Here is a 19198-nt window from a genome sequence, read left to right as displayed (position 1 = left end):
CTGTAACCTCTTTGCTTGACCAAAGACTCTGTAGAGGCCTTGATCATAATGTGTTGCTGCGCCTGTATTTCTACACCTAAATTTTTTTTGTCTCTGTGTATTCCAGGGCTGCAACAAACAATTATTTTTTATTACTTATTAATCAATTAATCATTTGGTCTATAAAACATCAGAGAACACTGAAAAATCCCCAATTGTAATACCCCAGAGCACAAGGTTGTGTCATTTAATGTCTGGTTTTGTCTGACCCAAAGTATTCTGGGTACCTGGAGGTGTCAGTAAAATCCTGGAGGAATCTGATATTCAAGTGAAGTTTAGTTCGTTGTGACTTAAGGTATTATCATAGAATTGCAGCGTTATTTTGTGCATTTAATGCAAGGAATCCTTCTTATATGGACAGCTTAGTCCTTGGCATACAGTCCTCTTCATAACCTAGCAGGGGTATGTAGATATGGGTGGAATATTAGTGTGACACACGTGAAGACTTGAAGGTAATGAAAGACTATCGTCGTACAAACATGGAATCTGTTCTGTTTTTAACAGCAGTGTTGTGCCGCATGTGGTTGCTGGCTACGTTGTACAGCAGTAATTAGAGTGAGGAAATTTGTTAGGCACATGGGCTGGACAGGAGTGAAGCTCTCATACACCACTGCAAATACCCAGGGTTCGATTCCCAGGAGCAAAACCACTGGCTTGGCCGTGTCCTAGCTAGACGAAGGTTTTTTATCCTTGCTGTTGCACCAGTGATTCATATGGGTTGCGGCCCCTGCACAGTAGGGGGTAGAAGTCGGTGAGGGTGAGGTAGCATGAACAGGCAGGAAAAGGGCAGGAAGAAGCACTTCACAGAGGTAGCACAAAGTTAGCAGCAGCAATGAATATTACAGCACAAAGGGAAAATGGGCATTCATAACTGGGAGAAATATTGACCCGAGGCAGATGAAATTATTAGAAAATGGTTAAATATATATGTTCACTTAATGATTACGTGTCCCCTTGCTTCTTTTATTATCACCTGAAGCGATTCAGCACTTTCCCTCTGTCTGTTCGACCAACAAACATCTCAGTCTCACAATGAGTGGAATTTTTCTTCTTCTTTTCTATTAGTTTCTTTAAAATAAAAGGCTGGTGGAGCAGTCCGAGGTATTTATATCTAAACTGTTGATTAATGTTGAGTGTGTGACCATTTATGGCTAACTGTATGAGCTTTGTGTATTGCCTTTTAAATGTGCTTGTGCACAGCTTGCCAAAGACTGAGATTTATAAAACAAAATGATGTGAACACACAGCAGAGTACATTTAGGCAGACTTCTGCTTTTGTGAATACTTAGCTTTAGTCTGGATTGGATGTGCATTAGCAGTGAGCAACTTTGTGTGTGTGCACCACAGGGATGTGAAGCAGTATCAAAGACCAGACAGGTTTCTGTTCCGGTGGCTGTTTGTTCTGGGTCTGACAGCAAGTGAAAGATGTGTTGTGGCTGTTATCACTGACTCGCTCTTTCACTTAGTTTCACACAAACACAAACACACTCACACCACACATAATTACTTCAGACTCAATGCAGTATTGGTCTCTAGTAGTAATTTTCCGCCCTAGTCTGACGTCAGTGAGTGTCATTGAAATGGAGAATTACACGGTCGGTCAGACTTGCAGGTCTGCTCATGCCTGTTTTGAACTGCCTCTTTGTCCCACCAGCAGGTTATTCATTCTGACCTGTGCTTGTACAAACGTATAAACATGTGGATTCAACCATACAAATCACCATGCTGCTGGTACTGCTACACTACAGCATTATTGGCAAGTTATCACACAGCTACTTTAGAAAAGGCATCTCAAAACCAGTGCAGTACAGATTCTTACCTCCACAGCAATACTCATAAGATAAGATGGAGCTGACAGAAAAGTAAATCGGACAAATTCTCACCTTGGCAAGAGAAATTAAAATGCTGACTGCAGCGCAAAGTCAGACACACTTACACCAGCCCCATGTGTTAGTACAGTACTGTTAGCACAGCAGATGTATGGGTTGGACTCTGTCTGTAGCTGCATACATACTCTGCTCACTCTGAATGTATTTATCCGTCTATGTACATACGTACCTATGCGTAGGGTCTAAAAGAAGTACCAAATGCAAATACAGTGCATATTATCTTATTTCCGTAAATGTAATTTCATGTCCTGACTTTTCTGGACTCCTGCACACATGCACTATTTTTTTTCTTCTGTGTTTCTTTCATTATTTTTCTCTGTCTTTCTCTGCTCGAGTGCCTCACTTCATCTCTTAGCAGAGTCTCTCAGCCAGAACACTGGGTTTGAATGTTGCCCAGTCACCTGACTGGAGTTAGCCCCCGCAACAGTCTGGGATGGCAGCAGCGGCTGACCCACACACACACACACCAAGAACAATACCTTCTTTTTGCAGACTTAAGTAGGGGAGCCCTTAAAGGGGTTACAATTTCTGATCCTCTCTGTCAGAAGAGTGCTCCCCAAGGCAGAAACACAAACAGGTCACAGAAAAAGAGACAGTTTTCCAAGTGTTCCAGTCCTAAACTTTATTATGCTGATAATTTACTGAGCCGAACTGTAGGGTCAGCATCAGGGCAAATTCAGCCATGTTTCAAAGGTTCATCTCTGTAAAGCCTGAACCATTTCTGATGTTATATCTGTTTGCTTTGCAAATGGTGGCTGTCAGAACCACCGTTGCACTTTGCTGCACTAATGTCCCTGGCACCACAGCTTCATAAGCAAGTGACCTGCAAGTGAACTGCAGAGCTCACAAGATAAATATTCCTCGGTCAACCTAAGTATATGATAACTTACACCAGCAAGTGATGTGACCACAGCCACTTTCAATTAAAAGGACTTTGCTTGTATTTTAGGCTCATACAAGTACACACACCTTTAAAGTGGTACTTTTGAACTTCAGTGTTATTGGAGATGAAGAGAACCTGTCTAAATCCCATCTAAACCTTCCTGATATATTATATAAAATATTACTGGAAACAATCAAAGGAAAGATGTCATGCACTTAAACTCTAGCACATAATAAAATTGGATTACCAGCTTTAATTCATGTAAGTGTGTGCTTTGCAGCGGTATTGTGTAGAAATAAAAATGAATGCAAATATAATAAACAGAGAGAACAAATATGAGACGATATTAAAGGATGCAGAAGAAAACATGATTGGGACATACTTGGTGTCATTATTTCACTCGGTGTGATTCTTTTTTTGTGTGTGTTTGTTTACATCCCAGATAGTGACAGATGTGCCCAAAGAAACAAAGCAATAAAAGCAATCCTAACCTTTTTAATCTTCTGTGTTTTGCAGCTCAGAATGTGACGGTGGAGGAGATCCTCTCTTCCTACAAACAGGCCTGTCAGAAACTCAACTGCAAACCTATACCTAAAGTGCTCAAACAGATACAGGTAAGGACCAACTTAACACAAACAACACAGCCAGCTCAATTCTAACAACTTAGTTTTTGTCCTGTTTTTCTCTTTTGCGTAGTTTTGACAGTTTTGTTACTTGATTTGAAATCCTGAAATGATGAGAACAATGTCAGAGAAAAGGTGTCGAGCGAGAAGACCCATTTCAACTTAAAATTATGTTATTTGCCACCTCTTGTGGAACATCATAATCCCCTCTTGGCAGAGTGGAAAGCCATCATGACCTGAGCCTGCTGAACTGCTTTTTTTCCTCTTTTGCCATCTTAATTTGATGTGACCAGTCCCCCTTTACTGCAGACCTTGTCACTACAGACACTGCTGTTGTGAAGCTGCCCACAGCTGCTTTTTCCTGGCAAAAGATTAATTAGGATACCCCAGACACCACAGCAAACCACAAGTGCGCTCAGAAGAAAGTGATCCCTGACCAGATTGCCACCCAAAAAGGCAAAATCTAATTGCGTTGTTGGAATATTTGATAAAACTGTTATTTTTGTAAAGATGTGTGAGTTGTTTGCTCTTACGCCTCCTGTAGAATACTGCACAGTATTGTCAGTAAATACTCATAATAGATATTATAGTTCCCCAAATGTTAGTACTTTTAGAATTTCCTCAGTCTTTTATGTTTGGGTTTTGGACTGATTGTCAGACAAAAAAGCAATTTGAACTCTTGGGCTGTAGACATTTTATCAACAAATCAATGAATCAGTTAATCTAGAAAATTATCTGCAGATTAATTGGTAATCAAAATAATCACTGCTTTAGCCTTAAAAACATGTCTAAATAGTTATTAAAGAATATGTATTATATGAGCACCAAAAGATGGAGTTTGCAATCGACTGTCAAATGTGCCCATGGCATAAACGAGAGTGGCCCTTCAAAGACTGATTTAGGTGGGTGGGTGGATGGATGGATGGATGGATAGATAGATACTTTCACAAATGATTGAAATATACATCAGAATAAAATTCTGTGCAAGTTCAAAATCACGGGGATAAAAATAACTATACACTGTATATATCATAAAGCTATACAACATATACAACAATAGAAATTTGTTCAGTTGTGGCAGATCTGGTCTGCACTGTGCAGTCAAGAGCTGGACAAGTAGCCTGTGAACACTTGGGAAGTCCCGGTAGCGCCACCCAAACGTCCTTTGTAATTGTGAAAGGTTCCTGTCCGTGAGGTTAAACAAAATTTAGTTCCAAGACTTACATCCTAAACCTTTTCTTCTGGTGACGAAAATACTTCAGAAGCCTGTTAATGTGGTTTGAGGGCACGACATGATTCACCATAGCATGACTCTGGATGTAGTATCCAGTAGAGGCGGGCCTTTTAACTTTTTCAGAAAGGGTGGTTGTGACTCCCAACAGGCTGGCGGGTGTTTCATGTCCTTTTTTTTTTTTTTCCTCCCCTCTCTTGTGGGTTAGCCAGCACAGTCATGTGTCCCATAATCCATCTGTATAAGCAGTTCAGTTCTTCAGATTCAGTGGGGGAAGCCTCAGGGCTGTTTGTTTTTATATTTCTGCCAACCTCGTGCCTTTGTATGTCCATTGGTGCACATGCTTGATCTGTATTGCCATTGTTAACGTGTTCAAATGTTTCCTTGTGTGGGTGTTGTTTCCACTGAATGTGAGACGTGTTTGTTGAGACAGAGCACTGAAGGGAGACGAAATATGAATGAATGGGCAGAGAAAACAGAAAGAGCCTTTTTTATCGTCCTTCTCAAAAAGGCATAAATTAATGTTCACTTGTCACCTCGTCTTAATGGGGCTAGAAACCTGACACTGGAGGATGGTACTTGTAGAGCAGATGCAGCTGACTAAAGAGGCCTGTTTCCAGAGTTCTTGTGAAGCAATGGGAGCAGGTTTCTGGTTTCTTGTTTCTTTGTGGGCTGAGGGAGACAAGTCATGTTTGGTCCGCCTCTAGACAATAAAACTGACCATGTAATTATCACTGACCACAGACCATATAATTGGCAGGGGGTTTTTGTTTGTTTTTTGGCAATATGACAATACATATTAAAGCAGTATGTTTCATGTGAGTGTGTAAAAAGAAATAATAGGCCTGTAAAAGTAAAAGCCTGTCTTTAGAAAAGACTTGGAGCTCTCTTTTGTGTAGGTAAATAAAGGCCCCTGCCATCAATGGAAATTTTATTGTTGGATCTGATAACCCTGACACTTTAGAACTGTGTGTTTGCAGACATGTGGGTGCCCGTCTCTCAGCTTGTATTTGTCTCCAAACCAAATCCCCTCTAGTCATACTGACAGGACGGAGGAGTTGGCAGAACTAGCCTTTGCAGCAGGGACACATTAGCACTTTCTCTTGTTTGTTCATAGTCGCTGCTGCACACGCTCATGAAACCGTAACTGGGCCTCTCTGCTGGAAATTTGCACATTTGTACCTGCAGGTGTGTCTCCATGTGTGAGGGATGATGTTGAAGGAAAGTGAGCCCCAGCTGGAAACACATTTGTGATTTGAGAGACCCTGCAAAGAAATCCCCACACGCCCGGTCAGCTGATAGAGAGAAGTTGTGCTAATATCTCAGCTACTTGTGGAAATGCACATCACTGTGCTAAGCTGCTGCTGTGGGCTTCATTTAGTCCTATGGTCTGGGTACATTTCCACTGGGAGTTGACTGACCTGTGACTCTAAATCGTCACGGAGTTGACTCACAGAGTTGTCCCACCTTCTCCCCTCCTTCCCTCCCTCATTTTCTTTTTTTTCCTGTTATTGCACATGGTTGCTCATGTCTGGCTTCTCTCCATCCGTCCCTTCTACTGTAGTCTTTTGGTCCACTACGTCCCCCTCTCATTTCTGCTTAGTCATCCTTGCAGTAACCAGCCAAATAAACAAGCCAGTCAGACCAAATGGCTGACCAGTGAGGGGGGGGTTAGCAAGAGGAGCTCAGCCATTTACTGTTTTTTCCTCTTTCACTCTAAATGCTTTCTTTATTAAGTCCAACTGCACTGTACACGTGGCGTCTTGCCAGGGGCCCTACAGATTATGTACATTTCTGGCCAGTTGTTTGTGTGTGTCTGTGTGATTATAAGGGTCACTATTTAGCGGCTGCATGTTGAATGTCTGCTCCGCAGTTACTCCCACCGGAGTCGTAAGACCCGGACACTTGGTAGCCTTGTGTCACATTTCTGCTGCTGCAATTCCTCTGGGGACAAGCGGTTTACCTATTATGCAACGTGCCGCACGCAACTAGGGTGCACGCTTGCTTTCTGTGAATATGCAGACACATGCTCCCCTTAAAGGCTGGTGGCAGCTCATATTCCACAGGCAGTATATATCAACATGTGGTGTGATCCTGCAGTTGTGATGTGAAAACAGAAATATATTAAACTGCCTATCAGGGAGGTCATTCAAAGGCCTCACCAAAGAGAAATAGCTGTCTTTTTTCAACAGATTTGGAGGACACAATTGATTTGCATCATAATCCCTTCAGGACCACTCAGCTGTTTATTGAAGTGATTTCCATAAACTCTGGAAATGTTATGTAGGCATTTTTATTAAGATTGTGATTGACTTTTTCAAACCTAATTTCCAGAAAAAAAAGTATTGTCTTATATTAACAGTATCCTTTCTCTCCAGAGCAGTAGCAGGCTCTAAGTATTGTTTTCTTTGTGCTCAAATATCAAACTCAAATATCATTGATTAGTAGCAAATAGGAAATTGGGTTTGCAGAATATCATTAGAATATAAGATAAGACTCTTTGGTTCAGATTTGTACAAATATATACAGTCACCTCAGCATTTAATGAAGAAGATCAGAAATTGTGTCAGTAGCTCAGTGTTGTCCACCCACAGCAAATACACACACACACACACACACACACTCATGCAGAGGCTCACTGTGCGTCATGGACTATTTTGGGTTCTGGCAGCTCCGTCAGAGAGGTATTTACACTGATACAGTCATTCTCACTGACAGGTGCCCAAGTTAATTGTAGGTGAGGATTGACGTGCTGTTTAATTGCCCAAAATGTGTGTCTGCTTGTGTTTGTGCAGTCAAAACCATCTGGATGCTGAAGAACATCCAGTTTTTGGATTAAACCAAATTTCACAAAACATACTGAGAAAATACTGTTGAAATTTAACTGAAATTGAAATCCCAACTGCAATGAATGACTCAGCCAGTTTCACAGTTACCTCCTGCTGTACATTATTTAGAGTCATAATGTTTCCTGCTGTTTTTATTTTGACAAAATTGCTTTTTAGATGTGGCATTTATCACGTAATATCATCTTGGCACCTATTGAGTCATGCAGAAGGTGAGCCCTCAGTACAACGAAACTAACATCCGTATGTTCAGCCACACAGAGAGGTGGTGGCAGGAGGGCAGAGGTTATGGAGTTCATGCTGAATGGGTCGGGCAGCCAACTAGAGAGAGGGATTTGCTGGTACATAGTTTTGATGGCAGCGCTCTGTATGTTTGTAAGGGTTTCTGTTGGTGGTTGCGTGTTTTACCAGGGCAAGAGGTTAAATAACTTTCCACCTCTTGATCTGTGATCATGTGTCGTCAGGCTGTATCACAGGATGGATGACATGGTCAGGTTGAACACACGCTGACAGCAGTACATGTTCAGCTGGCACATAAAATGGGCTCAACATTTGACCGGTCAAGACACCACTGCGTCATGCAGCCAACACAGGGTCTTTCTCCATTCTCAAACAGGCTGCGTCTCCCATTAAACTGGAAAGGAATCACTGCTTTTTAAAAGTCTTTGTGTTCATCACTCAGTACTTTTATAACTTTGAATCTCTGTGGCTGCGAGTCTAGGTTCACTGACAGATATCAGCTGTATTGACAGCCGGATCAGAGCTGAGCTAAGTTACTACTGGTGCAAACCAAATATCTCCAACTGTTCTGCTTCATATTAAGAGTTTTTGATGCAGCTATAGTAAATGCAGTGGGTTTTTCACCAAGTTGCCCCACCCATACTGAAAAACCAGCATTATTAATTGCAGAGCCCCTCTTCATCTTTCACTGGGACTTCACATTCAGAACTTACCAATGATACTCAAAGGCAACGGTTATGTAGCAAAAATACACCAAGGACTGAGATGAGCAAATGTGTCCTGCAGATCCTTTTCTTTGTACCAAAGGTTTGTCTCAGTTTGCACAAGATCTCTATTTGTCTCCAGTTCTGATCAGTCTATCAAATTGGCTCCTGTGTGATGTGAAAGTTTCAACTCATGTTTCCATGGGGAAACACAAAAGTTCACAAGCTTTTACTGATGTTGCTTCTTTTTGTTTCTGTAGGAACTGAAAGACCTGACACAGCGAAATGAATGCTTAGATCTAAAAGGTAAGCACTGAAACAACTGTCTGACAGTCACAGCCAGCGCTATAAATGGAAGTTGTGGTGGGGATTTCACAAATCTCCCAAATAAGTAAAAAAAGATATCGTGATTTATTGACCGTGTGTTTGTGTCTTTAGGTGAGAAGCTGGACTACAAAGCATGTGAGTCTCTTGAAGAGATTTTGAAGAGGGTCCAGTTTAAAGTGATTGACCTGGAGCAGACCAACCTGGATGAAGACGTAAGAAGATCTCACTTGACAAAAAAAATCTGTCTCGATCCTTCCCTTCATTTCTCACAGTGCAGCATGCATCCCTCTGTCTTTTCTTCATTCATGCCTGTCTCACTGTCTCACATCTTTCTCCCTCTGTCACTATTGTGTTCTTCATTCAGTGTCACTCTGATCCTCTTTTTCACTCTTACTGCACTGGCAGGATGTGGAGTGTTTGCCCTGGGTTTTTTTGATTACTCCAGATGTCCATTTGGGTAAACACCATTAGGGACTTTTGGGCTGCAGACACGCACAGATAGAGACAGCGCTGCGGTGTGGTGCAGAGGGACACAGGCCCTGACCACTTCCTGTCACACAGAGCTCCAAATATACTGTAAAGTACTGTATCACACACAGTCACAAGTCTCCTGCTTTTAGCTGGAGTGACACAGGATGCATTTCTTTAGGTTAGGAAGGGTCACTTCAGTTCCGACTCATTATTTTATTCCTGTCTGGACATGGACTCATGGACAATGAATGTAACTGCTCGCTTACATGTACTTTTTTTCACAGATATTTGTTGTAGAAAATACACACACAGCTACACCAGAGCTTCATATGCGCCTTCTTTCACCCAACAGGGAACATTTCCCCGGAAATGTGAATGAAGTAGCTGAATGAGTCAGTGACTGAATCACCAGAGAGCAGCATCTCGGCCCGAGACAAGTGTCTCGCCTTGGCCTCAGACAAAATGACACTCTGAAAGGAGAAAATATTGAGGAAGTCTTGCTGGTCGAGGCGAGAATGAGAGGAAGGCGGGATAGAAAAGGAATTAAATGGGGACGTGAGAGGACGGGTTCACATTTGAAGTGGGTGTGAGTGAGATATATACAGTAGATGGCTTGATTTGGCAGAGCCCCATATCTGCGGTAGTGGTGTCTTGTTGGGATTGATATGGGAAGATGAAAGGAGAAAAAATAGTTTTGGAAAGATGAAGAAGCGTGGGGAGGAGCAGGCATGGGGAGCGCTAACGCAGGCTGGCTTTTATTGGACTGAGTGTGACTCATCTTCCCCCACCCTGTAGATAAACACACTTTTGTATACTCAGTAATGTCTCCCAGTACACACACACACACACCAGGGGGAAAAGGTTATGGAGACGCTTTGCAGCAGCCTGTCTGAGTTTGTTACAGCTCATCAGCCTCGGTAGAGGATAAACTCATACACCCATACTCCCATTTTAATCTGCTTCACAGGAGCAAATCCATCACTGGCTGATGATTTTGTTGGTGTTTAAATTTGCTTTTAATTGTTGCTGAGTGAAACATACAAGAGACACAGAATCCACGTATGAGAGCTAATGACCTAGTAGCTAATTGTTCTGTTTGAACATTCTAATATTTGTTATGCTATGGCATGTAATAGAAAAAAATGCAGAAAATCAGTGATAGGTGAAAGACATGAAACCCCACAGCACCACCGAAACCAAAATGAGATTAAAACACTCTGATCACGAGTGCACTCCGACCTTATCCTGCATCACCTGACATTTCACTTCAGTCCTGTGTCTGCTCCTGACTAAACAGAGTTTTGTGCCCTGCTGGTTAACTTTTTTTTCGTCATTTTTCAAGAGGAAATGCCAAATATTTTCAAATGAGGCTTTACTTCTATTTTATATTGTTATAAAGGAATATTTTGGCGGTTTGTACTGCTGGGGTTTGTACTGTTTGTACTGCTGGAAGACTATTAATCAGTTCATTCAAATCATAATCAGCAGATTCATGTATAATGACAGTTGGCTACTTCTATTCCTCTACATTACAGAGGGAAATACTATACTGCATTTATTTGACAGCTATAGTCTCTAGTTTCTTTGCAAATTGATGTTTTACATAAAAACATATGATGAGCTTATAAAATACAAAACGTTTAAGATTAAACCACTCATTCCAAAATGTTTGGCGAGAGATCAGTGTGTAGGTCCCTTGTCATGTTTCAGGCCCCCCACCCGCACCCCTTAACTGAGGCCCTCATCGAAACACCTCAGCAGGTCTCACCTATCCTGATTCAGGATTCCTGAGGGACTGTTGCCGTGGCAACAGCAACTGCTCCAGACTGTATCTTGTAACATCTCTTTCAGGGGTTTGACACTGTGACCGACTGTGAGGTTTGCTTAAATGTACTTGTATTTTAATCTGAAATGTCATAAGATATATTTATCTTGTCTCCCTTTTTCCGTCTCTCGTTTTGCTTTTCAGGGTGCATCAGCTCTGTTTGATATGATCGAATATTATGAGTCAGCCACACATCTGAACATCTCCTTCAACAAGCACATTGGCACACGGGGATGGCAGGCCGCAGCTCACATGATGAGAAAGGTGAGAGTTCATCCTCCCCTATAGTGCATCATCTGCAGAGGAAAAGGGCAGGGTGAAAATAAGAAAGGATTTGATTAGCCTCAAGACCAAACTTTATGTAATATTTATTCTTATCTTATTTTGTTTGGCCAGAAAAGAGTATGTTTGGTCTCAAATGCTACTGACTTCAAAGTCAAGTATTTTCCTCTGCTTTTGTAATTGTCGCTCTGTGCAGAGGGGAGAAGACCAGCCTTTCCACTTTTGTTTGTTTGTTTTTTTTGTTTTTTAATCACTGGCCAAGTTTGTCTTGTGCGTCCCTGCTGTATTCTGTCAGCACTCAAACATAAGAGTTTGTCCTTTGCTTGCTTGCCCTTCCAAAGTCATGCTCTTGCCCTTTACAGTGCACTTTGACGTCAATCATCGCTTATTACTCTTAAGAATATTAATGGGTGGCCAGACAAACACATTAATATGTCGCCTTTCAAGCTGAATATGTGAGAAACGCATGCATATGAACAGCTGCTGGTTAATTTGAAGTGTTTTCTTTCGTCAAACAAACATGAAAGAACTGTTTTTGCACTGATTGCACGCCAGAGGAACAGGACGGGTAAACTTATTTCATACAGTTTTTTGTATCATTTTACACTATATAGTATTTTAAGGTATTAGAGAATGATACATATGATACAAGCAAAAAACATATCCTGAGCCTAATGGAGTAAACTAAAACTTAATGAAAAATAATTCAGTTTCATTTGTACATTAGGTTACTAGATTGTGGAGTTTGTGGGTATTTTGGCTTGGCTGAAGTTCACTGTGCTGCAATTTGTCTTGGCATTGTGCTGCAGTGCACACTAATCTGTTTGTCTTAATTATTAATATTATGGCCTACTTATTTGTTTTTTTAAGATTCGGTTCATTACTCACCATCCTAGAGGGGAAAGCAACAAATTCTTAATTACTGTAACTAATGATAATATATCTGTGTGTACAAAAATGTTATGAGCACCATAGTTCAACTACAATCACAGTTACACAACCGTGTGAGAAGCTAATTTTTCAACTGATGTGGTGTTTGTACTGAACGGCATCCCCTTGTCGTCAGGCATTGAGTGTCTGATGATCAATGCAAAACTGCCTGGAGAGACCACACACGGGTGAATTCCAGCTTGTGGACTGTTTGTGCCGTAGCTTGTTGATAAAAAGTCGTCACTCGTTTCAGGAAAGCCCAGTAGATCTTGACGCACCAATGCTTTGACAGCTGTGTGTCCTTGAATCCCTCAGGTGAGGTCTTGGATTAAACAAATGGAAAAACAATACACCACTGCCTTTATCTGGGCTTCATTGCGCATTCACAACATCTTTGTCATTTGAGGATAATGTTTTATTTATCGAGTGTGATGAAGCTCTTAGCTGGCGTTGTCATCAGTTTACTACAGCAGCTGTAATGACGGATAATAAGAGGTTACTGGATTAGGATAAAGGCATTTGACTAGAGAGTAGAGGATGCAGAGGTGGAAAATGTTATCTTACCTCAAGAGCCACATTTAACCTACATAACTGACCGGCTTCTACAGTGGTGTTATTATATTGCACTTAACCACCTAAAGATTGTTTTCATCACTGTAATGAAGGCATTATTTCTGATCTGGGCGCATGCACTTTTAACTGTGCAAACTAAATTAATTGTATCTCTTTTTTTTTCCCCTCAGACGAGTTCTCTGCAGTATCTCGATGCACGTAACACTCCTCTGCTGGACCACTCGGCCCCTTTTGTAGCACGGGCACTCAGGATCAGTGGCAGCCTGGCAGTCCTCCACCTGGAGAACGCTGGCCTGTCTGGAAGGCCGCTCATGTTACTGGGTAAGACAGGCAAAGTGCCAGGGAGGTGATGGGAGAAGGATGAACAAGGGGAGGAGGAGGGGTTTTCTCTCTTGAGCCCTGTCTTTAGTGTCAGAGAATCCTGATCCCTCAATTTAGACATCTGTTCCTGACATTTTTGTTTATCCTCCCTCACCTTTATTTATCTCTTTTTTGTGGTCAGCTACGGCCCTGAAGATGAATATGAACCTGCGGGAGTTGTACCTTGCAGACAACAAGCTCAATGGCCTGCAGGACTCAGCCCAGCTTGGCAACTTGCTGAAGTTCAACTACAACATCCAGATCCTGGACCTGCGTAACAACCACATCCTAGACTCTGGTACACAGCAGTGATATAGCACAAACACATACAGTAGCATTATTGTTTTATAAATGTGTATGTTTTCTCAAGGTGGGATTGTTTCGTGTTTATTCTGTCCACACGTCAACACCTTTTCAAAAACTCAGATAAGATGAGAGTTTACTGATCTCTGTGGGGAAATTAGGTCATTGCAGCAAAAGTAATACAGCACAATAAAGCAAAGAATAGAATATAATGTACATATTGTGCAAATTAAATACTCATTAAGTTGTCTGTATATAGACATGTGTACACACACAAAATACTGTGGCATGCTACATAGTACAAACCAGGAAAGCAACTGGGACCCAATCTTATATTTTCACAACGTACCTTGTGAGTATCTACCAGTTACAAGTCAGAGCTTGTTGCGACATTGCTTTTTTTAATGTCCATCACAGTCTTATTAATTTAATGATTTGGTTTTAGTTAAATTGAAAAAAAAAGATTGATATCCAGGCTGTGAAACAAGCAGAAGTTAATAAAAGTATTTACACTTTGCTCTTTTTGTTTGTTATTGTTTTGTTTCATAACAGATTATTAAATTGATATCATTGCTATTTATTTGTGACACTCTCAATTATCCCTGTTGGTAGGTCTGCATAAAAATAACAGATAAACAATAAGTTTTTTGCTGTGCTTCCCACCACTACATATTTTACCATCTATACTTGGCTAACAGATGCTCAAGTTACAACACAAGATCAAATACATTAAAAGTAATGTGCATTATTATGAACTAAAATAATGTTTTATTTTAGTTCATAATATATATATATTTTTTAATTTTAATATGTTAAATACAGATGTCTGTTGTCACAGGTCTGGCCTACGTGTGTGAAGGACTAAAAGAACAGAGGAAAGGCCTTGTCACTTTGGTGCTATGGAACAACCAGCTCACACACAATGGCATGGGCTACCTCGCTGCTGCACTGGTACACACATACACACACACGCACAATAAAGCAAGTCTGTGCACAAACACTTATCAGAGGGTTTTAAGAGGAAAACACTGGCTTGTGTGTCAAGTAGCTGGAACAGGCAGAATTCAATCTTCTCCTCATTACTGTATCAGAGAAGTGATCATAACAGATCTCTGCTGTTTGTTATACCTCCCTTCTCGTATCTGCTCATGTTCAGCAGCTAGGCCACAGCTTATTTCCACGTGCTCATTGTAATTGTTGCTCAGTCTCGTCTACACCAGGTATGTGTGGTGTTTGTTTAATGGATAGAGTTTACCCACGAAAAAGTCCATTTTGCCGGAAGAATGACAGGTAGTCCCCGACCACCGGGATACATGCATGGATACGCACCTGCAGCTATACCTATAGGATCTTTAAAACAAATAAGATTAAGACCTTAGTATTTATTTTTACAGAGTTAGATTGGATGACTCGTATTTGCATTTTACTAGAGAAACTGCAACCTCATTTGTTTGTGTAAACTTAAGAGAGACAGGTGTGTAGCTGAGACATCAATGCGCTGTGTAAATAGGTGCTAGGACGTCGGACTTGTCTGCGCATGTCCAAGTAGGCATCTCATTCATTCACCAGACATTTTCTGAAGTCACTTCTCACTCTTGCTAGTTCCACACCGTTTCCCACAATTCAGCTTGGTTTGATCTCACAGCAGTCTGTTTTAGATTACCCATTGCTAAAGTCATCGCCGGCATTCCTGTTGTTGAGTGATAGCGCCATTATCTCTTCCACTCTGTTTTCCTTGTGGGGCATTTTTTAGTACGACAGTGTTTACATTTAGACACTGCTGAGTCATTACAGTCTCTTGCTCATCAGAGTAAGATAAAACTTCTCCCGTTTAAAGGTTTTGTTGCAGTTTTTTGTATTAATAGAACCACAGGAAATTTTACAAACATGGTATAAATAATAGTATTGAATGACTGTGGTGCAGCAACTGCAGCATGTTTCTTGCTTCTTCTTCTTTCTCTACTATCTTTAGAAATGACATTTATTTTGTTGACCCAGTGTAAAGGCTACAAAACTCCCTTTTGTTTAACATGAGCAGTGTTACAGTGAAGTTTGAATACTGCCAGGTGTTAGTTGTGTATTTTGTTTTAATTCTATTACTTTTCTCAAACAAAAATTATCTTTAAAGTGGCTATATCAGTATTTTTATAATAACAATGTGTAGTTACACATTTTGACACGTTACATTTACTCTAATATCAGCAATATCTCCGTTAATCATTACATGACAGAGGTTGTTCCAGGTGTAAAAACCTATTCAATAATCTGCACTATTACTGGAGAAATTAAATTTTTTTTTCATTCTCTTCTGTTGTTTCTCTCAGCCATGCACCCAGAGTTTGGAGACTCTGAACCTTGGCCATAACTCGGTGGGTAACGAAGGTGTCCATAAGCTGAAAGACGGACTGATTGCCAACCGCTCTGTGCTCAGACTGGGCCTTGCTTCCACCAAACTGTCCTGTGAAGGTGGGATCTAATGCCTTTGTGCATCTGGTTTTGTGGAGGATTTTTGCATTTTGTGACTCCCGTTTCTACCTGTCATCTTTGCTATAGGAGCGGTGGCTGTGGCTGAATTCATCGCTGAGAGCCCCAGATTGCTGCGTCTGGATCTTCGAGAGAACGAGATCAAGACAGGTGGACTGATGGCCCTGTCGCTCGCCCTTAAAGTCAATCAGTCTCTGCTGCGTCTCGATCTCGACCGGGAGCCCAAGAAAGAAACTGTGAGCAAAGGGATAAGGAATGGGGAAGGGGACAGAGGAGAGGAGGTAAAGAGTTAGACATAGTCTAAACAAGCGTGGAAGAGAACACGTTTCTGTTTATCCTCCACTGGATGTCTGTGTAGGCGGACATGTTGACATATGTTTGTATCCCAGGCTGCATGTGTGCAGTCTGAGCAGACCCGGACCATCCCTTGTGGGTGAAATATATGTCAAACTGACCTTTCCACGCAGATGTGGAATGTTGGGCTTAGTCAGGAAATATTTTTCTTATCATCAACAAATCCCATGAAAAGGCCAAAACCTACAATGAACTCATCCTACCAACAAGTGCTGTGTGTGTGTGTCTGAAACCTACTATAGCTCATTCCTCTTTTCCATAGAGCTCAGTTGTCGTACAAAAACTATTAGGAGCAAATCAGTGAGTCATCCTGTGGCGCAGGGTGACGTGTTCCATCACTGTGATGAACAGAGGCATTGTAGTTTATTTTGAGACAATCCCACATACACTGTCCTGCTGCTGTAAATACACACCAGAGCACCAAATCCGTTTTGGTGTTCTGGTTAATCCCCAACAAAAGCAGTATTTACTCCTGTTTGGATAACATTTGATAAAAGCAATAGTGTTCAACTGTTTGTTTGTTTTTTGTTTTGTTTTTTCAAAGTATGTAGATTGATTTTAGACTTTGATTTTAGATTGGTGCTTGGTGCTGAGAGCTGCGGAGAGAAGAACTTTGGTTTCCGTCTTTTCATTTCAATTTGTTGACAGTAAATGTCATACAGAAGACGCCCATCCTTAGCCTTTTTTTTTTATATTTGTTTGGGGCATTTTATGCTTTTATTTGATTGCTGACAGTGGAGAAATGACAGGAAATAGCGTGATACAGAGATGGGAAGTGACAACAAAGTTCTCCTTAACCCCCAAATTTCTTTCTAAAGAAAATTGTGGTTTAATTTTATTGTGGTTTATTTACCAAAACATCACACTCAAAGAAGATAGTGGCTCAGAATGGGAATTGCTTTGACTTAGTTGTGTTTATTCTGATATTCTAGTGGTTTATGTTGCATGAGTGAGACGTCTTCTTTGTCTCTCAGGTGAAGAGCTTCATTGAGACCCAGCGCGCCCTGCTGGCTGAGATCCAGAACGGCTGCAAGAGGAACTTCATCACGGCTAAAGAGAAGGAGGAAACCGAGCAGAAGATGAGGCAATCTGCGTCCATGGCTGAAATCGCCACAGAGGATGGAACCAGAGAAGAAGAGGGGGAAGAAGAACCAGCATCAGAGGAGAGAAGTGACGGAGAGGGGAAAGGGGGAGAAGAGGAGGAAGAGGATGGAACAACAGGAAATGAAGAACAGACAAGCAGCCAGTCAGGAGCGAGCTCTGAGACCAACGCTTCTCAGGTGAACTTAGAGTCGGACTCAGACACTGAGGATGAGGAGGAAGAGGAGGTGGTAACAAAGTCCACCTCCACGTCAAACTCCTCCGCTCGCTTAAACCAGACTGCTCATCAAATCCAGACAGGGGCTGCACAGCCCCCCCTCAGTGCCTCACGTACGTCCTCGTCCTCATCCGCTTCACCTACTGGAGGGCCAAGTGTCATTTCTGGTCTCACTGTCACAGAATCTGCAGTTCCTCCAGGCAACCCTCCTTCTCCAGGTCGCTGTATATCGGTCTCAAGCCCGGGGAGGGGTCATAAGATCTTCATGGTAACCCGGGTAGAGAGCCCCCCAGAGCAGCTACAACTCCAGAGTGCGCCGGCAGCTCCCAGCCAAACTAAAGAGGTCTCAAAGAATCCTGTAGAGGCAAACACACAGCCAGTGACACAGCAGACACCGCCACCGCCTGCATCTCAAACACCTACACAATCACAGGAGGACATGAAGGAGAGCTCACCTGCTCCGTCAGCAGACTGTAAACTGATAGAGCAGAGTCCTGTAGCACACTCAGAGTCCACACTAAATACTACACAGACCCACTCACTAGAGCCACCGTCTACAAGTCAGCCCACAGAGGACGTACCAGCTAGTACTTTAGACACAGAAGTGACAGGTCCAAATCTGCAAGCACCATCCCTGCCTTCAGATCCCTCACCGGTGCAGGCTGTAGCTTTTCAGCTCACTGAGGAGGTAACAGAGAGCACTAAAAGCCCCCAACCTGAGCCCACTTGTGTAGAAGGACAGAAGGATGGAGAAGAGGAGGAGAAACGTCCAACAGAAGACAGAGAGGTGATGTCCCCTGATAACACGGAAGAGGAGTGTAAACAGTTAGATGAACTGAGTGAAACCCAGGCTAATGTCCCTGCAGAAGACGCACAACAGAAACAGTTATCATCTGCACTTGAACAGCTACAGAATGAGCTAGCATCTGCATCAGAGGAGACCCAGTCTCCGAACCAAACAGAGGAAGAAGACAAAGAAGAGGCACTCCCACAAGAGGAGATGCCAGAAGCACCAGCTACCTTGTCAGAAATCAAAAACCCCAGTTTAACAGAGAAAGAAGACAGTCATCCAAACCAGGAGGAATCATGTCCAAAGCAGCAAACAGAGGCAGATGAACAGAGAGTAGAGTCTGTTCTCTCTGTCCACACCGCTCAACAGGCACCATCTTTCTTTCAGAGTGGAGCACAGGAGACAAATCCTGGAGCAGAAGAAGCCTCAGAGAGTCCCAATTCTGTCACGACTGGGTCTGTCTCCCCAGTCAAGGTGGAGGATTCACCCGATGAGAGCTCTGCAGACGAGGTCGAGAGTTTCGCCGAGGCTCTGGAGGGAGGGGTGGTCAGTTCAGCTCTACCAAACGGTCTGAAGCCTGAGTTTTCCCTCCATCTTCTCGATGCTGAAAGCCCCAAACCTGGCAGCTGTGTGATGGAGCACGGTGAGTTGCTGTAATCATTGGTTTGTTTGTTTTAGGTTTTTGGGGGGTGGGGTGGGGGTTTGATAAATAAAGTCACTTACAGT

At 42.2% G+C, this 19198-nt stretch overlaps 1 protein-coding gene across 2 annotated transcripts in view; it reads left to right on the top strand.

The window, feature by feature from the left end:
* Nucleotides 1–19198, top strand: part of ppp1r37 (protein phosphatase 1, regulatory subunit 37) — a 35980-nt gene that overhangs the window by 15466 nt on the left and 1316 nt on the right. The window contains exons 2-11 of one of the 2 annotated variants that reach the window (XM_041045850.1): nt 3328–3425; nt 8716–8761; nt 8894–8994; nt 11223–11342; nt 13034–13184; nt 13366–13521; nt 14365–14477; nt 15851–15992; nt 16080–16246; nt 17339–19115. In XM_041045850.1, coding sequence (XP_040901784.1) covers nt 3328–3425; nt 8716–8761; nt 8894–8994; nt 11223–11342; nt 13034–13184; nt 13366–13521; nt 14365–14477; nt 15851–15992; nt 16080–16246; nt 17339–19115 — 2871 coding nt within the window. Of the gene's footprint in view, nt 1–3327; nt 3426–8715; nt 8762–8893; nt 8995–11222; nt 11343–13033; nt 13185–13365; nt 13522–14364; nt 14478–15850; nt 15993–16079; nt 16292–17338; nt 19116–19198 lie in introns of both variants that reach the window. The other variant, XM_041045849.1, reaches the window with a different exon arrangement.

Source organism: Toxotes jaculatrix, chromosome 9 (assembly GCF_017976425.1).
Source record: "Toxotes jaculatrix isolate fToxJac2 chromosome 9, fToxJac2.pri, whole genome shotgun sequence".
In the NCBI taxonomy this organism is placed as follows: domain Eukaryota; kingdom Metazoa; phylum Chordata; class Actinopteri; family Toxotidae; genus Toxotes; species Toxotes jaculatrix.
The sequence above is the reverse complement of the archived record's forward strand: the minus strand, read 5'-3'. Positions and strand labels throughout refer to the sequence as shown.